Source organism: Sinocyclocheilus grahami, unplaced genomic scaffold (genome assembly GCF_001515645.1).
Source record: "Sinocyclocheilus grahami isolate Dianchi unplaced genomic scaffold, SAMN03320097.WGS_v1.1 scaffold98.1, whole genome shotgun sequence".
NCBI lineage: Eukaryota > Metazoa > Chordata > Actinopteri > Cypriniformes > Cyprinidae > Sinocyclocheilus > Sinocyclocheilus grahami.
Genome location: NW_015505277.1, coordinates 551,212 through 568,787, shown reverse-complemented (window position 1 = coordinate 568,787; position 17,576 = coordinate 551,212). Strand labels below are relative to the sequence as shown.

Here is a 17,576-nt window from a genome sequence, read left to right as displayed (position 1 = left end):
TACATTGTAATAAAATGAATACTAATCAACACCAATGCATATTTCCTGATACTTACAATATTCAACGAGAGAGAGAGAGAAAAAAAAGTAGGTTCAACAAACAATTTTACACTTCTGATCAAAACGTTGTAAGATTTTAATTGTTTATGTATTCATTCATTCATGATCGAATAAATGCAGACTTGGTGATAAATGTTCTGATAAAACATTAAGACATTATTATATATTTTTTAATAATATTCACTGATGAATCATGAACAAGACCAGAAACATACATTATTAAAGGGGTCATATGATGTTGCTAAAAAGAACATTATTTTGTGTATTTGGTGTAATGAAATGTTTATGCGGTTTAAAGTAAAAAAAAACACATTATTTTCCACATACTGTACATTATTGTTTCTCCTCTATGCCCCGCCTTTCTGAAACACGATGATTTTTACAAAGCTCATCGTTCTGAAAAGCAAGGTGTGCTGATTGGCCAGCTATCCAGTGCATTATGATTGGCCGAATACCTCAAGCGTGTGACAGAAATGTTACGCCCCTCACCATATTGTGATGATGCCCTGTCAGGCCGGAGCGACGAGACATAAACATTAAAACCCAATATAAACGAGGCGTTTGTTGCATCCAGTGGGGACATAATTAAGAATTATAAAGACTTGTACTGTCTTTTTACGCGTTGCATCGTGCCACGTAAACATAAAAGTTAGAGTGAGCGGAGGCCGGCGGCTAGAGTGAGTGGAGGCGGGCAGGCTTGAGAACGGCGCAGGCGGCGGATTCGACGAAGGAGCGGCCGGCGGGTTTGCGGCAACCACATGTGACGACCCCGGGGTGGACTCCGCTTCGTCCACAGTGAAAGCCGATCTGGCGATCCACAGCGCAAAGTTGATGTATTTCCTCAGCGACCAGCACGGATCAGTTCCAGGCATGACGAAGCGATATCGTCCTCTTTTGGAAGGCCAAACAAAGTAGTTTTGCTTTCACAACGAATCACACAGGGCATTCACAACATGGCGGCCGCAACAACAATACTACAGCGAGAATAAAAGTTACGCCTTCTGTCTCTGCGTGAACATTTGGGCGGCGTTATGCAAATCTTCCCACATAGTGACGTAGACATGTGGGGGTGTGTTAGAACGAGCCGTTTTAGGTAGGCGTGGTTGACTCTTAACTTTTATAAAGAATATCTCTTTGGATTTGAGACTTTAGTCTTTGCAACTTTACAGATCTTCTTTATGCACCAAGAGCTTGTAACACTCCAAAGAGAAAGGAAAAATTTAAATCACATCATATGAAAATAAATGTGGTTAATTTTGATTTCATGTTGAGTTTAAATGGATTAAATCGCTCAGAGACTATTGAGTTGATCTAAAGCGATCTTTATTGCACTCAGACGTATTGTTGTAAAGCTCTTCAGAAGCCTTTCAAAATATTTCTGAAGTACCATAAGAGAGGACAAGCAAAGACACTGTGGCAGTTTTGCCCGTTTCAAATGTTGTTCTTGGATATTTGCTGAATTCAGGGCGACTAGCTAACATCATGCTCCGATATTAGCAATGTAGATGGTTTTGTGTCGCTCAATCAGCTCAATATCTTTCTCCAGCTGCTTCATTTCCTGCTCCAGACGCTCCTTCCTATATTTTTTTGGAGCTGTGTCTGTGACAACAGAGAGGCCTTGGTACTGGTGATGAAGCTCGTCCCAGTTCTTCTTCAGAGCCTGCCAAAATCAAGTCATCAGACATTTCTAGTAATATAAAAAGTAGGCTATCGTATAATTCTTATACACTACAATTCAAAAGTTTGAGGTCAAGTAAGATGTATTTATTTATTTGGTATTTTGATTAAGCAACAATGCATTAAATAGTTTGAAATGGGAGTAAACACATTTCTGATGTTACAAAAGATTTAATCATTTTAATAAAAAAATGAAAATAATAATTGATTAATTATTCATTAAAAAATTATTTTTTTAAATTAATTATTAATTCTTAAAAGATTTAATAATATGAATTAGAAAATTTTTATTAAATTATTAATTAATTTAAATTAATTATAAAAGTATTACATTATAAAAATGGTATTATTAAATTAATTAAATTATTATAAATGATTACAAAATATTTATTTTCTTTCTTTCTTTTAATTTTTTTTATGCTACTTTCTATTTTGATAAAAAGTAACACAGTTTCCACAGAAATATTAAGCAGCAACTGTTTCTTGAACATCAAATCAGCATATTAGAATGATTTCTGAAGCATCATGTGACTGAAGACTACTGAAAATTCAGATTTGCCATCCCAATAATAAGTGGCATTTTAAATATATTAAAACTGAAAATGTTATTTTTAATTGTAATGCCATATTTCACAATATTACAGTTGTAACTGTATTTTTGTTTAAATAAACGCAGCCTTTGTGAGTATAACACTTATTTAAAAAGAGTATTATTGTTGCTAATATTATCAGAGTGTGTTTTACAAGAAAATACTGTTTCAGTCCTTCTACTTCAAAATTTCACATTTCATTAAACGGGTTTCTTGACATTTCTTTGAAACTGTTTGGGGAGTGAAAATTGTTTCTACACAAGTTATAGTGTATACAAGTTCCTTTATACAATCATTTACATTCTATTTCTTAAATCCTAATTTAAAAAAAAAGGTCATGCCCATTTATTCATATAACATTATTCATACATTTATCTAAAGGAACAACTACAAAGACATGCAATTTCTCATCAGGAGATTAATGCTGCAAGATCTGCAATAACAAGCTCTAGAGAACACAGGCTATACACAACTAGAAACTGATTCAATCTGAGTTTATTTGTATTTGATTACCTGCAGGATATTGTGGCGCTCTTCACCTGAAAGCTGTTTCATGGCCCCTTCTCTCATTCGCTCCTTGACATAGTTGTCATATTCTTCTTGTGCTTTCTTCACTTCCTCTCTGCGCTGGAGCAGGTACTCTGGAGTTAGGCCATAGTCCTGAGAACATGCATAAAAATAGGCCCGAGGTTTTTCCTTACTGTTTTTGCTCTATTTGCAGTGTGTACCGTGAACAGTATGCTTTGTAGGCATGGGATACAAGAGCATCTGAAACATGAAGCTCTCTTCTCACCTTCTTCTTTATGTATTTTGGGATGAGACCAGATTTCTCCAACAGTTGTTTGTCTCCCTTCTTGGTATAAGCATACACAGGCTGTGGTTTCTTCGGGACTGTCATGATGTTCTCCACAGCGTTGGTCTTAATAAAGTTCTTGTTGCTGTGGAGACCCATGAGCGGCTTGTCTGTCCTGGCAGGTATCGGTGGTTTACTCTGTAGCTCATCATCTTCATATTTAAAAGGTTTCTCTGAAAAATAAATGATCCATGCAAAATCAGGATACGTACATAGTAAACAGCTTCAGTGGCCTCAACACCTCTGCACATGAAATTGGCATGTATGATTGCAATGAAAATATATTTATCTGTATTTAAAAAGGTCAATATTATATATTGATTCTCAGAATGTCTCAAACACCAAATGCAGGACATGTACTCTCAGCGAGTTTGGGCTCCTTGGAGTGTTTCAGTAGATATTTCTGTGGTGACGGCACATCCACTTTTGCTGGTCCCATAGTTTTACTGGGGGCTTTGTTCACCTCTTTCTCCAGCTTCACCTGCTCTCTGAACTTTGACATGTACCTGGAAATGCATATAATATAATATACTTTATAGGAAGTTGAATGCATTCAAATACTTCACAATTTCAACATATCAATGTTAATACATTATGCTAATGAGAACTGTGGAATTGCACGTAATTGTAACAATGAAAAAATGATGTTTTCTCACGTTTCAAACCGAGAAAACAGTGTTACAATGAAGAAAAAATTAATTAACTTCTAAAATGTCAAAGAACGTGATATTTTAGATTAAGAGATCCTGATTTGACAGCAGTTTGGAACTGTACCTGGGTGCTTTCACGGCTTTCTCTTCCTCTCTGGGAATAAGGTTATAGATGCTCTCTGGAGGATAGATTGTGTCGCTCATGATGGCTGATAGAGACAAAAATGACAGGAAAACAAGAGAAAACGTCCCGCTGTTTGCAGACAGTAGTGTTTTTTTTTTTACGTAATGGCCGATGGACTCGGTGTTGTTGAACAACTGTCTCTATAGCAACCACTACCAAGCAACATGAAACACTTTTCCTCTTATTTAATTTTCTTCCGCATTAGTCAAAGGTTTCATGATTTCAGTTACGTTTTCATTTAAGTTTGAATGGCTAGCTTTAAACAAATTTTTTTTTTTAGCAATGCTAAATATTTCTTTTATTTATATTATTTGAAGGTGACCGCCATTGAGAGCCGTTTACTGCTCAGCACGTCAACGGAAAATGTCCTTTCGCGGTTGCCGTACTGTCGCGGTTTGTTTACATGGCACGGCACACGCTATGCATGAGCGCATGTGAAGGTGAGGTTACTATAATAGTCAGATAAACGCCGCGTTTTTGGTCAACCTTACTTTTGAAACTCTGCAATAGTTGTGTACATCTAACTTAAGAAAATCCTTTACGAAATCCTATCAGAAAACATTAACGTTCAAACCTGACGTTCTCCTGATGATAGACAGACTGTTAGATTGTAATCATTTTTTCTTTGCATTTTAAGGTAAATGTCATTTTTGAATATATATTCCAATTGTACAATTGACATACAGCTAAATTAATCATTTTATTCAAACGGAATTGTTTTATGCTGGTGAATACTGGCATCTATTTACATTTCGATTTCAAAAATTTTTAACCCTTTTATAAAAGCATATTTATTTTTGCGAATGATTCATCCATGCATATGTTTTCCGCATCTCAGAATTCAATGAGTGGAACCAAGTCCCTGCCCTACAGTTGTAATAATTTGTTACACTCTAAAGTACATCACAATGTGGAAGAAAAAGACTAACAATGGCCATCACATGCACATGTCAGTTAAGCCCACAAGGCCGCAAGGCAGAGATCTCCAACCCTGCTCCTGGAGATCTACCCTTCTGCAGACTTTAGTTCCAACCCTGCTCCAACATACCTGTCTATAGCCTTGTTCAAATACCCACACTTGCGGTCTTTGCACTTGACCACTTGACTACTTAAATGACGTATTTCCTGTATTTGGCCCAAGTGTTCAAGTGAGCATGAAGACCACAAGTGTGTGTACAACATTTCATTACCTGACGGGGACACACTTGTAGTGTTGTAAAAATGCAGGTGTTTATAGCTTTATTTTAATTTTAAAATCAACTTCTAAATGTCTGTTCAGTAGTCCCTATAACATGACAATTTAAATTTGTGGTGCTTCTAATTAAGTGGTAAAAAGCAGTTGCAAATGTTGTACAAAATAAATATCACCGCTACTCATCTTTGCACCAATAAAACGTAAAAACACAGTTTTTCTACCAAATTATATGTAATATCTAATTATTATATTAATATTTAACTTGCATCGCAAAGGTTTCCGTGACCTCTCGTGAGATCTCGGCAAAAAGTCTCACGATTTATTTCCAGAACATGATGGGATACACTGAGCCTCGAATAGCGCTCCGGAGCGGTATTCAAGATAGTGTGGATTTAGTGTGCTTTAAGGGCACTGCGCTCTGGCGTTTGTCTTGTGCACTTACTTCCTGTCGCGTGCACGCGCTCTCAAGTGGCCAAGACCGCAAGTGTGGGTATTTGGACAAGGGGTATACTTACCAAGTAACCCTAAGGACCTTGATAAGCTGGTTCAGGTGTGTTTGATTGAGGTTGGAGACTCCTGTTAAAGGTGTCCCATTTGTCATTTTAGGGTTGAGAAGGGTGCTCTCGAGCACCCCCTTTGCGCCTTCAATGCACACCTTTGTGGTGCTCCACAGCCTACCCACCATTCAAAACAGCATGAATAAATAAATGCAAGAATATGTGGACTCGGAGGAAGACCGCGAGGGCTTAGTGTGCTAATTGGGGAAGGGCCTAAGTGTTTATTAAAACAAATTAGTCATACTAAATAGATTTAATCAACAGAATACAGAAATAGATCTATACACTTTGTAAATTATATGTAATATCTAATTATTATATTAATATTTAACTTGCATCGCAAAGGTTTCCGTGACCTCTCGTGAGATCTCGGCAAAAAGTCTCACGATTTATTTCCAGAACATGATGGGATACACTGAGCCTCGAATAGCGCTCCGGAGCGGTATTCAAGATAGTGTGGATTTAGTGTGCTTTAAGGGCACTGCGCTCTGGCGTTTGTCTTGTGCACTTACTTCCTGTCGCGTGCACGCGCTCTCAAGTGGCCAAGACCGCAAGTGTGGGTATTTGGACAAGGGGTATACTTACCAAGTAACCCTAAGGACCTTGATAAGCTGGTTCAGGTGTGTTTGATTGAGGTTGGAGACTCCTGTTAAAGGTGTCCCATTTGTCATTTTAGGGTTGAGAAGGGTGCTCTCGAGCGCCCCCTTTGCGCCTTCAATGCACACCTTTGTGGCGCTCCACAGCCTACCCACCATTCAAAACAGCATGAATAAATAAATGCAAGAATATGTGGACTCGGAGGAAGACCGCGAGGGCTTAGTGTGCTAATTGGGGAAGGGCCTAAGTGTTTATTAAAACAAATTAGTCATACTAAATAGATTTAATCAACAGAATGCAGAAATAGATCTATACACTTTGTATTTTAGTTAATGCTCTACTAGATCTACTGGCGTGTTTTAATTCTGTGACATATTTCTGCCTCACAGATCATATGATCTTTTTTTCCAAGATGATCCCTGCAACTTTCGGCCAGCTGTTGGCTAAAGTGAGAAAGCTGAGGACCCACCTGCTATTTTCTCAGTTTGGTTCTTCATACTTCACTACAGCATGGCTATCAAATCAAATCTCTAAACCTCGTGAGAGAAACATTCTTCTGATGGGTCCTCCTGGAGCAGGGAAAACCTGTGTTGGACGTATAGTGGGACAGAGACTAGGGATGCCTGTTATTGATATAGATGACGATGTTCTCGAAAGGACATGGGGGATGAGTGTGGCAGACAAGCTATCTGAGATCGGTGGAGATGGTTTCGTTGAAGAAGAAGGTAAAGCGGTATGTAACTTCACTGCTACAGGAAGTGTTATCTCACTAACCGGCTCCAATCCATTGCATCCAGATTCCATGCGGCATTTGAAGCGATCTGGACTGGTTTTGTATCTGGATGTGGACACAGAAGATATCATGCAGAGACTCTCTCGAATGAAGGGGAATAGGATTGTGGGTCAGGATGCTGGTGTTTCTATGAGAGCGATATTACAGTACAGGAAAGAGTTTTACGAAAAATGGCTGGATGCACGAGTCCTTTGTGGGACGGGAGACTCCGTGGAGGATGTGGCTGATAAAGTCCTGAGGACTCTGGGTAGATATGAGGATTCAGAATCAGAGCTGTTCATTTCAACAAGGAGCCAAATGTCAAGTGACTCCAAGTTCTTCAGTGATGTTGTCATAGAGGGTCTTGCACCAGATGGAGGGCTTTATGTACCAAAGAAAGGATTCCCCAAACTGGAACCTTCTGAATGGTTGAGAATATCCAGCATGCCATATGCAATGAGAGCTGTGGCCATACTGGAAAACTGTATCCATCCTATGGATGTGTCCCCTGTAGAATTGAGCTCAATGGTGCATCGCGCTTATGGCCAGAACTTTGCCAATCAATTGGTTGTACCTCTAAAGCACCTCACCGATCATCAGTACATTCTAGAACTCTTTCACGGCCCCACTGCTTCTTTTAAAGACCTGGCACTGCAGTTAATGTCTCAGCTGTTCGCCCACTGCCTTCCACAAATGTGCAACTACCTGATTCTAGTGGCCACATCTGGAGATACAGGAAGCGCGGTGCTAAACGGTTTCCAGAATCTTAAAGATAGTGACCGTAGGAGGATTGGCGTGCTTGTATTCTTCCCTGAGAAAGGAGTGAGTGAGATTCAGAAGCTACAAATGACAGGATTTCAGGAGGACAATGCCAAGTCCATTAGTGTCCTGTCCGACTTTGACTTCTGCCAAAGGAGCATTAAACGAATGTTTGGGGACTCGAGCTTGATCGGACATTTAGCTGTAGAATATGCCACGGTTCTCAGCACCGCAAACTCGATAAACTGGGCTCGACTGCTTCCTCAGGTGGTCTATCACTGCTCGGCATACTTGGACCTGCTTAGAAATCGCACGTTGACGTTTGGAGACCCCATTGATGTGTGCATCCCTACTGGAAACTTTGGCAACGCCATGTCAGCCCTGTATGCCAAACAAATGGGAATCCCCATACGGAAGGTGATCTGTGCGTCCAATCATAACTGCGTCATATCCGACTTCATCGCTAGTGGAGCGTATGATCTCTGCAAAAGGAAGCTGCTGGTTTCAAACTCTCCTGCCATTGATATCCTGAAATCCTCGAACCTTGAGAGGTTCATCCATCACGCATCCGGCGGGGATGGGAGTCTGGTCAGAGATCTGTTTTTGAATCTAGAAAGAGATCGTTTTTTTAAAGTATCAGAGACTTTATGTCAGAAGATAAATCTGGAAGTTCAAGCTGGTTGGTGCTCAGAAGATGATTGTTTGAGGGCCATACATGAGGTGCACGTAACAAGAGGCTACATAATGGACACTCACACAGCGGTTGGTAAAGTAGTCGCCGATCGTATACATGACAAAACCTGCCCGCTTGTGATATGCTCCACTGCACACCATGGGAAGTTTGCTCCGGCTGTTTTAAAAGCCCTTCAGTGTCAAAGTATCCCACAAGACCCTGTTGAGCAATTGGATAAACTCTGCACCATTGGAGGACGAGAGCAGATGCATGAAGCTCTGATGAAGTGCATGAAAGACAGTGGAGATGATTCACATGTAGTATGTGAGGCCGACTTCAGCAAGCTTGTAGATGAAGTAGAAACTATGATACAAGACTCATTTCTGAGAGTGCAGTGACCTGAAATAGCTGCTAATGTCCAGTAGATGGTGACATCTGTCAAGAAACCCCAAACATTATGGCTCATGAATCGCATTTTGTCAATTTGAACACAAGGAGGCAGTAATGTAATGGGATATTGTTTCAATCCATTTCATGTTACGAACTAGCCTTATATTTGACCTTTTCCCAGTCGTATCACAAAATGTTTTATTTTATACGGATTATATACAAAATTACTGTAACAGCCTACACTTACACAGTGAAATATTACTTGGTGGAATAATTATTTTGATTATTAATAAATATAGCAATTTATTGATTATTGCTCTTATATAGTATTGCTGCTGTTGCTAAGTATGTCTTATTTAAAGGTTTAAATACAAATTAATAAAACCCACAAGGAAAAAAGTTTTATCCTCTTAAAGGTACAGTTCATATTTGAGTAATAATTCTGTCATTATTTACTCACCTTCGTGTTATTCAAATGTGTTTGATATTTCCTCTGTCAAACACATTTTGAGCTATCTCTGATTTTTTTCTTCAATAAAATGGAGTCAACTGTTTGCTTAACATTCTTCACAATATCTGTTGCATTAAAGGGGTCCTATTATGCTTTTTCACTTTTTCAACTTTATTTAGTATGTAATGTTGCTGTTTGAGCATAAAAAAGATCTGCAAAGTTCAAAGTCCACTTCAAAAGGAGATATTTTATTTAACAGAAATCCCTTTTCAAAAACTACAACGAACGACTCGTTTGGACTACAACGCATATTTTCCGGGATTTGTGATATCACAAATATCGACGAATGGGACGAGACCTGGCTGAGCTGCACTAGAGAAGGCAGCGAGTGTTATCACTATGTCGGATACACGCTTTAAAGAAAGTAAGCCATAAAGGTTTGAAATGACTTAAGGCTGAGTAAATGATGATAGAATTTTCTTTTTTTTAGGTGAACTATCCCTTTAATTTTTAAAACATAGATATGTACATTGAAGAAGCTGACAGAAACAGTGATGAATCGAGAACAGGCAAAAATGTAGATATGCTGATTGGGTTTTATTTAAACCATTTATGACCTTTCCCAGATAAAACAAAACACCTTCTAAGATGACCTTAGAGGTCGTCGTCTTAAGGTCATGCATGTAAATGCAATCATTTACTTAATTCACAAGAAAGCAGGACATCAACATTGAAGGCTTTCAGTTTATTTTGGTTGCTTACATATTCATCCTCTTTTCTCCAAGTGAGGAAAACAAATCATAACAAAGGTGATGATAAAATAGTTTGTATTCTGAGAGGTGTCAAAATATGCCTGTTCTTGCTGAGCCAGTAAACAGCAATCCCATCATTCTCTTGGTCCCATGTGATTTCGTAGTAACCATGACTTCCGGGGCTCTGCTCGACATGGGAGAACAAAATACCTTCAAACGCTTTATGTACAATAAACACTCACATATTCAGAGACTTAAATGAGATTTGAGTAACATTTATACATCAAGCAGACAAGACTGAGATCTCACTCACAAAACTACCGGTATTGAAATGCAGGTCGGAACATTCAAGCCGTCAAAGATACTATGCAGATATTTGACGGTTTTTAAAAAATAGCTTTTGAGTTGCAAATTGTTCTTGCTGAGCCAGTAAACAGCAATCCCATCATTCTCTTGGTCCCATGTGATTTCGTAGTAACCATGACTTCCGGGGCTCTGCTCGACATGGGAGAACAAAATACCTTCAAACGCTTTATGTACAATAAACACTCACATATTCAGAGACTTAAATGAGATTTGAGTAACATTTATACATCAAGCAGACAAGACTGAGATCTCACTCACAAAACTACCGGTAATGAAATGCAGGTCGGAACATTCAAGCCGTCAAAGATACTATGCAGATATTTGACGGTTTTTAAAAAATACCTTTTGAGTTGCAAATGGTTTTTCGACATGCACTATGAATGCATCGAGATCAAACATGAACATTTCAATCAAACTAAATAAAAGTTCATCCTCGAGAGCTTTTATAGGCAAAAGTTACAACCAATAACTTCATATACAGCACTGTGCAAAACATACAAACATAGCATATGTGACTTAAATAATGAAAATTCCACCACTGTAATGTTAAACATTTACACAGTCCTGTATTTCATGAGCGTTAAAGGGACCGTATTCTGCCAACATATACTCAACCTCACTGCAAACCTGGAAAACCTACTGTACTTTCTTCTATGAAACACTGAAGACTTGTTTCCATTCAATGACTCCATTGACGTTCTTTGTATTGAAAGAACAGCATCAGCATTCTGCTAAACGTCTCTTCTCCAAAAGAAAGTCGGTCACACAGGTTTGGAACGCCACAAGGGCTGATTCAATGTCAGAATTGTTGTTTTTGTGTCAACTATCCCTTTAACACAGAAGTGTTTCCTACCCTACTTAATATACTTTTTATGTACAGATTTGTTTTGGGCATGAATTAACAAATGTTCTACAAAGTGTCTGTAAAGCCTCAGAGGGGCTTTAGTTTAATACTGAGGTAATGTTGAAATCATACATTTTAATTTCATGCTCCATTACCCGATCCTTAAAGTGGATGGAAAACCGCTATTAGCAGAATGCGAGCGAGTTTGTTTTTGTTGATGCTAAAACAACACTGGCTCACACGCGTGCAAACGAAAATAACAGTGTTTTCGCAATGCTATTACAGTCAATAATGTATACCGTGATGTCATCGACAATGTAACAAGAGCGTTTTAGATACAGGATTTTAGTCAATCCAACGTAAGCCTTGAATGAGTGATTATATTCACAAAGAGGCTCCTCGAAAACGATTGTTCGCTCCCGTAATAAGGCACAGTGACTAAATCAACATAGAGTGCTTTCTTCAGCACTGACAGACCATCACTTCAAGGAAACGCATGTTGAGAAGTGGGATCAACAGTCTTGTACAACTGTCATGGTCTGCGAGAATAATGCGAATCGTTTTTGCTCCCCTGCTGCTTGATGAAGTTTCTGCAATGAATAAACACCATCTAAATACACACTTGAGGCTACAAGATTTCCAAGACTCGGACACGCTTGAACACTGAAAACTAGTTTTATCAATATCCAAGTGAATGGTTTTCATGTGCGACTTTACATTGCAACACCAGACACGAGCACAATTGGACATGAGAAGACCTTTTGAACCACAAATGACACGTTCTCCCGACAACAACCCCTTTGCCCAAAACACCAGATACCTATTTGAATCAAACACCGAATGACCCCTCAGTCTAGCTGCGAGTCTCACAGCTCTTAGGGATTCAAAGGCCATCGCGCTTGGCGGTCAGTTAATATCGCAGCGTCTCATTCGTCAACGTGAGATGGACAGACCAGAGACTCCTTCAGAAGCTCCTAACTGGCCTGCAGGGGAGAGCGAGACGATGTGGTGCCAGCCAGATGCCACGCCGCGCTGCACGGCCGCGGTCTGTCGAGGGTTGATGGATAGTGAGGAGCACCTGAAGGGGAGCCGAGGCAGGAACACGAGGCAGGGCGGTCTCAGAGTCAGCATGCGACACCGGAAGGGAACTGAAAACTGGAGGGTTCAAATCTATGGGTTGCATATCAGGTGGCAAAAGGAGCTGGCTTTGTGCTTGGACTTCATGGAACGGGTGGACTAACCCTCCTCTTCGCTCTCCTCCTCTAGCGCCTCCTCGAACACTCGGTCCGGGAGCCGGAAACACTCCTCGAAGAAGTTGACCAGCGATTGACTGAGGTGCTGCCGCGTTCCCTTGTTGTGAATGAAGTGTCCTTCGTCTGGGTAGATCTAATGAAGGACACAAGACATGGTATTGAGCCCAATATCACAGAACTCTAGAACAGCACATGTCGGCCTGATTCCGCTTTCGCCCTGCATCTTCTGGGCTGAACGTAAGTCAGTTTGACATCAAAGGTTGGTCAAATCATCGGTATCTATGATTTGTTTACCATTCATAGAGTTTTATTTAGCATTCGTAAGAAATGTCTCAGTGCTTTTATTGCAGGATAGTTCCAGGGGTCTCAGTGGTTGATTATTTGGTTGATTTATTCAAACAAACAGATTAAAATTGTTCCTTTCTTCTATCTTTCTTATTTAATTTTTTTGTATAAAGGTCTTGGAAACTGTTTTCACCCATGCCTTCATGTTTTATTTTTTACTAATTTTTCAATGTCTTTTAATACTTGGAAACAGTTTATTTTATTATTTTTGCTTTTAATACTTTTTAGATTACCCTGAACTACAATCAGACTTTAAACATTATTCATGGAAATCCACTAAAATATGAATATGTATATGCTTAAACTAAACAAAGTGAGTCACACACACACAAATATAAAAAAATTAATTAATTAAAAATACGACTGTCCCATGGTTGTACCATCATCTCCAACACTTCACTGCTAAAATTATGTAAAATTACACAAAAGGTGTGAAAATACTATTTAATTGTATTTTTTTTAGGATACATAAAATGGTAATTGTGAAATTAGCCTTATTTTATTCCAAAAAGGTTTTTAAATAATTTATAGCACAGAAAATGACTGTGAAATGACAAAGACGTAAAACATTTTCATTACCTTCAAAAAATATGTATAAATAAAGAACTAAATAAAATAAAAACATGAGAATTTTCCTGTAATGCATGTATGCCTAATTTTAGACACTGTTAGTGAACAAATGAAATTGGTCCATATAAGACCAACATTAGGAATTGATTTAATTTGTTATTTACATACTTTCTGGACATCTCAATTCATCTCAGTTAATATTTAGATTTTCAGAAGTGTTGTTAGATATGAGATGAACTGTGGTACAAATGTGTACTGAACCATGGGTTTGAACCAAACAATCAAACCAAGTGTGAAAACATCCAGAAACTTCTACTGCAATGATACAAACTTTCCTTGTGTGCGTGGCAGCCCTGACACGGTGACGATCACACACATCCCGATGAATATCTGCCCTAATTAATTCCACAGTCATTCAACAGCCAGTAATTAATAGCAAATCTATAAGGGAGCAGAAAGCAAAGAGACAATCTCCTAGTGAGGGAATATAATGGGATTATTCAGTGTGTGGCTCATGAGAGTGGCCTGTATAATCTGTTTAAATGAGCTGCATGCATTGAGTGTGTCTAATCCCACTGCTGGCAGCAGCTGCTCAGAGGCTCAGTATCCAGTCACCCCAGACCTCACACACCTTTGACAAACATCGTCATGCTCACAGATGGATGCAGGTTGTACAGTTAAACCCCCATTCACTTACTCCATAGAGAAATGGATTTTTACCAATGACGTATAAACCTTTCCTGCCATCAGCTCTGAGGACGTTATGCGATGATATATGCTTCTGAATAAATCACAAGGGTGTTTTCAAATTCAGTGTAGAAAAAGTAGTATTTAATTGTGGAATTTCCAGTGAAGAACTACAATACCTGTATTCAAACCAATTAGAGAAGTCAATGTTACCATGGAATAGTGCACATGGAGCACTGTGAGTAATCTAATTTGACTGATTGATTGATTCTCTGTATATTTTGCAAAAATTCAACAACAACAAAATCTTCATTATTCTATACTTTTCGAATTATAATAGTTATTGATTACATCATCATACAAATTCATTATATTTAACTAAATATAGTTTTTTTTTTTAGATATACAATATATAGAATATATTGTTGAATTCTTTAAATGATGATGATATTTTTATGTTTGTTAAAAATAAACTAATCTCTGACTGAAACACCACGCTTGCCTCATCTTGAATATCTCATGTATTAGGCCTTCATGTATTAATAACTCTTAAACTTATAATGGTGGCCTACACTATCTGTTGCAAATCAGCTGTTCCAAGAGATGCAAATTCAAAAAATATTGGAAACAGACATTCTGACATGGAAAGCACGTTTCAGAGTAGAAAAACTGGCTGTAGCATTGTTTTTCAGAGAAACAAATATGTAAACTTAGCATGTTTCCGAAATATTTGCAAAGATATTATGGTATTAAAAAATACATACAGCACCTAAAACCAAAACCATAAAACGTGTTATTATAAATGATTCATTATAAATGTATATTTTATATAATTAAACAAAAACCTACATTTTTATTTCAGCTAGTTGCCAAGGAAAAATCAAATTTTCGTTTAGTTTAACTTGATGCACAAAAATACTTAAAACTAAAATAAAAATGTATAAAATTATAGACATATTTCAAAAGTTTTAAATTTAAATTTAAAAATACAAATAAAAAAATGTCAAACTTTGAAATTAGAATAAAATATTTATTAAAAATAAAAAGTAATACATTAATAAAAACTATAATAGTCTCTCAATGATATTAAAATAACACTGTGGCCTAAAAACATATTAAAATTGTGTAAAATTGTGTATACTGAGAAAAAAATAGTGTATGCTGAGACCAAACTGCTCAACCAGGAGCTGGTTCAACCGACTGTACGCAAATAAAACTTAATCGTAGTTTAAATGTGTATCAAAGTATGTACCTTTTAAATACACAATTTATTATATTTTAAAAATGAATGGAAATTTAGATCAAATAAAGATGCATGCATCTCACTTTTTAAACACAAAACCACGTTCCGTGTGAATGGCCTCTAAAATGAAGAAACTAAGAAATTCTCTTAAACTTCTCAAGATCTCTTACCTGCAGAGTGTAATTTGCTCTCTCGCTGATTAGCCTGGAGATGAATTTGGCTGTGTGCTGAAAATGAACTTGTTCTAAAAGGTGAATGAGATGCGTGTTAGTTGACAGTGTTCTTGCTTTTACAAAGACATTGTAAGAACTGGAAAGGAAATTTACCATCTGCTGTTGGATGAATGATTAAAAACTTCTTATCGATGAACTGAGACGCTCTGTATGCAAGGTTGGCCATCTGTGGAAATATTAAAGAGTAAACCGTAAGTGTTGTCAGTATGGTGAATACAAAATACAGATTATAAAACAGGAAATGTACCTCGTATGCCCTCCGATCTGGCTTGGGAGGGCCTAGATATCTCTCTGAGAAAGCTGAAGCTGAAAGCAGGAAAGAAGAACAGTATCAGTCAACAGTAACATTTGTCACAGGCAGAGTTAATTTCCGAGCATTTCCTTTGATAAAAATCACCGCATGGCCATTTCACAATACACGCTGATGCACCGGCTGACTTATGAGCAGATTTCTGTGCTGTTGCCACTGTGAGAGGCGAAGTATTGTTTATGATGAACACACACATGCTTCATTTTTCATCCCTCTGTTTCTTTAGAGTTCTTGGAGTGCTTCGGTCCTCCTGCCTGCTCTCGGAATACTGATGGGATCCACTGCCACGCACAGACAGGAAGCTACAGAAATGGATGATGAATCGGACACTCCTCCTCCTCCTCCGAGACATTCGCACAGAATGCATTATTGCGCCTGTACTGTTTTTTTTAATTGTCGGTTCAGTTGTTGGTGACATCTTGCATCATATCTCACTGTTTTTTCAGCATCTTGCACTATTTTCAAGATATTGCATCAAGTTAAAAATAGAGCATCTGTCACCTCAGTGCATAAATGTTTTACAACAACGTAGAAGTAATCAGAATACGCTGGGGGTGGAAAATTTGATAATATTCCCCATTCCTGATGATATCTATGGAAGCCCATTTCCACCACTGAATAAAAAAAAAATAAAAAAGTTAATTGCGACTTTTTATCTCACATTTCTGACTTTTTTTCTCATAATTGCGTGATACAAACTCGCAAATTTGACTTTTTTTCTCAGAATTACATTATATAAACTCACAATTGCGAGTTAAAAAGTCATAATTGTGAGATATAAAGTCGCAATTCTGAGAAATAAAGTCAGAACTGCGAGATATAAACTCACAATGCGAGTTTATATCACGCAATTCTGAGATAAAAAGTCAGAATTGTGAGATAAAAAGTCGCAATAATTTTTTTATTTAAAGGGGTCATATGATGCGATTTCAATGTTTCCTTTCTCTTTGGAGTGTTACAAGCTCTTGGTGCATAAAGAAGATCTGTAAAGTTGCAAAGACTAAAGTCTCAAATCCAAAGAGATATTCTTTATAAAAGTTCAGAGTCAGCCACGCCCTCCTAAAACGGCTCGTTCTAACACGCCCCCACATCTCTACATCTCTACAGATTTGCATAATGCCGCCCAAATGTTCACACAAAGAAAGGCGGCGTAACTTTTATTCTCGCTGTAGTATTGTTGACGCTGCAGCCATGTCGTGAAGGCGCTGTGTGCTTCGTTGTGAAAGCGAAACTACTTTGTTTCGTCTTCCAAAAGAGGACGATATCCGCTTCGTCATGCCTAGAGCTGATCCGTGATGGTGGCTGAGGGAATACATCAACTTTCACCGTGGACAAAGCGGAGTCCAGCTCGGGGTCGTCATATGTGGTTGCCGCTCATTCGTCGCATCAGCCGGGCGCGCCGTTCTCGACCCCACCACCATTGCAGTGTTTCCCGGGACCTGTACGTTTCTGTCCCTTGCTAGACGCCCTCAGTGAGGTACCGTTGCTGGGCTCAGAAGCCAGGTGCTCTACTCGCAGTAAAAAAGGCGTTCACTCGTCGACATATGTCCAGGCGGGGGGATAAA

General features: G+C 38.4%; 3 protein-coding genes across 3 annotated transcripts in view; 1 reads left to right on the top strand and 2 right to left on the bottom strand.

Annotated features, from left to right (window-relative positions):
* Positions 1-1,418: 1,418 nt before the first annotated feature.
* LOC107588018 (enkurin-like) lies at positions 1,419-4,153 on the bottom strand. Its single transcript, XM_016275998.1, has 5 exons — positions 3,955-4,153; positions 3,541-3,686; positions 3,121-3,353; positions 2,841-2,987; positions 1,419-1,720 (listed from the first exon to the last, which is right to left on the bottom strand). The coding sequence occupies exons 1-5, from the start codon at positions 4,032-4,034 to the stop codon at positions 1,541-1,543; spliced, it is 786 nt and encodes a 261-aa protein (XP_016131484.1). The 5' UTR covers positions 4,035-4,153; the 3' UTR covers positions 1,419-1,540.
* Positions 4,154-6,793: 2,640 nt separating this feature from the next.
* Positions 6,794-9,220, top strand: LOC107588017 (threonine synthase-like 1). The gene has a single exon (XM_016275997.1). The coding sequence runs from the start codon at positions 6,923-6,925 to the stop codon at positions 8,963-8,965; it is 2,043 nt and encodes a 680-aa protein (XP_016131483.1). The 5' UTR covers positions 6,794-6,922; the 3' UTR covers positions 8,966-9,220.
* A 1,365-nt stretch (positions 9,221-10,585) lies between these two features.
* The window catches only part of dpp6a (dipeptidyl-peptidase 6a), a 33,191-nt gene continuing 26,200 nt past the window's right edge, over positions 10,586-17,576 (bottom strand). The window contains exons 14-17 of the mRNA XM_016276097.1: positions 15,949-16,007; positions 15,795-15,867; positions 15,639-15,712; positions 10,586-12,756 (exon numbers count right to left, since the gene is read on the bottom strand). Of these exons, the coding sequence (XP_016131583.1) occupies positions 12,607-12,756; positions 15,639-15,712; positions 15,795-15,867; positions 15,949-16,007 (356 nt within the window). The 3' untranslated portion in view covers positions 10,586-12,606. The remainder of the gene's footprint in view (positions 12,757-15,638; positions 15,713-15,794; positions 15,868-15,948; positions 16,008-17,576) is intronic.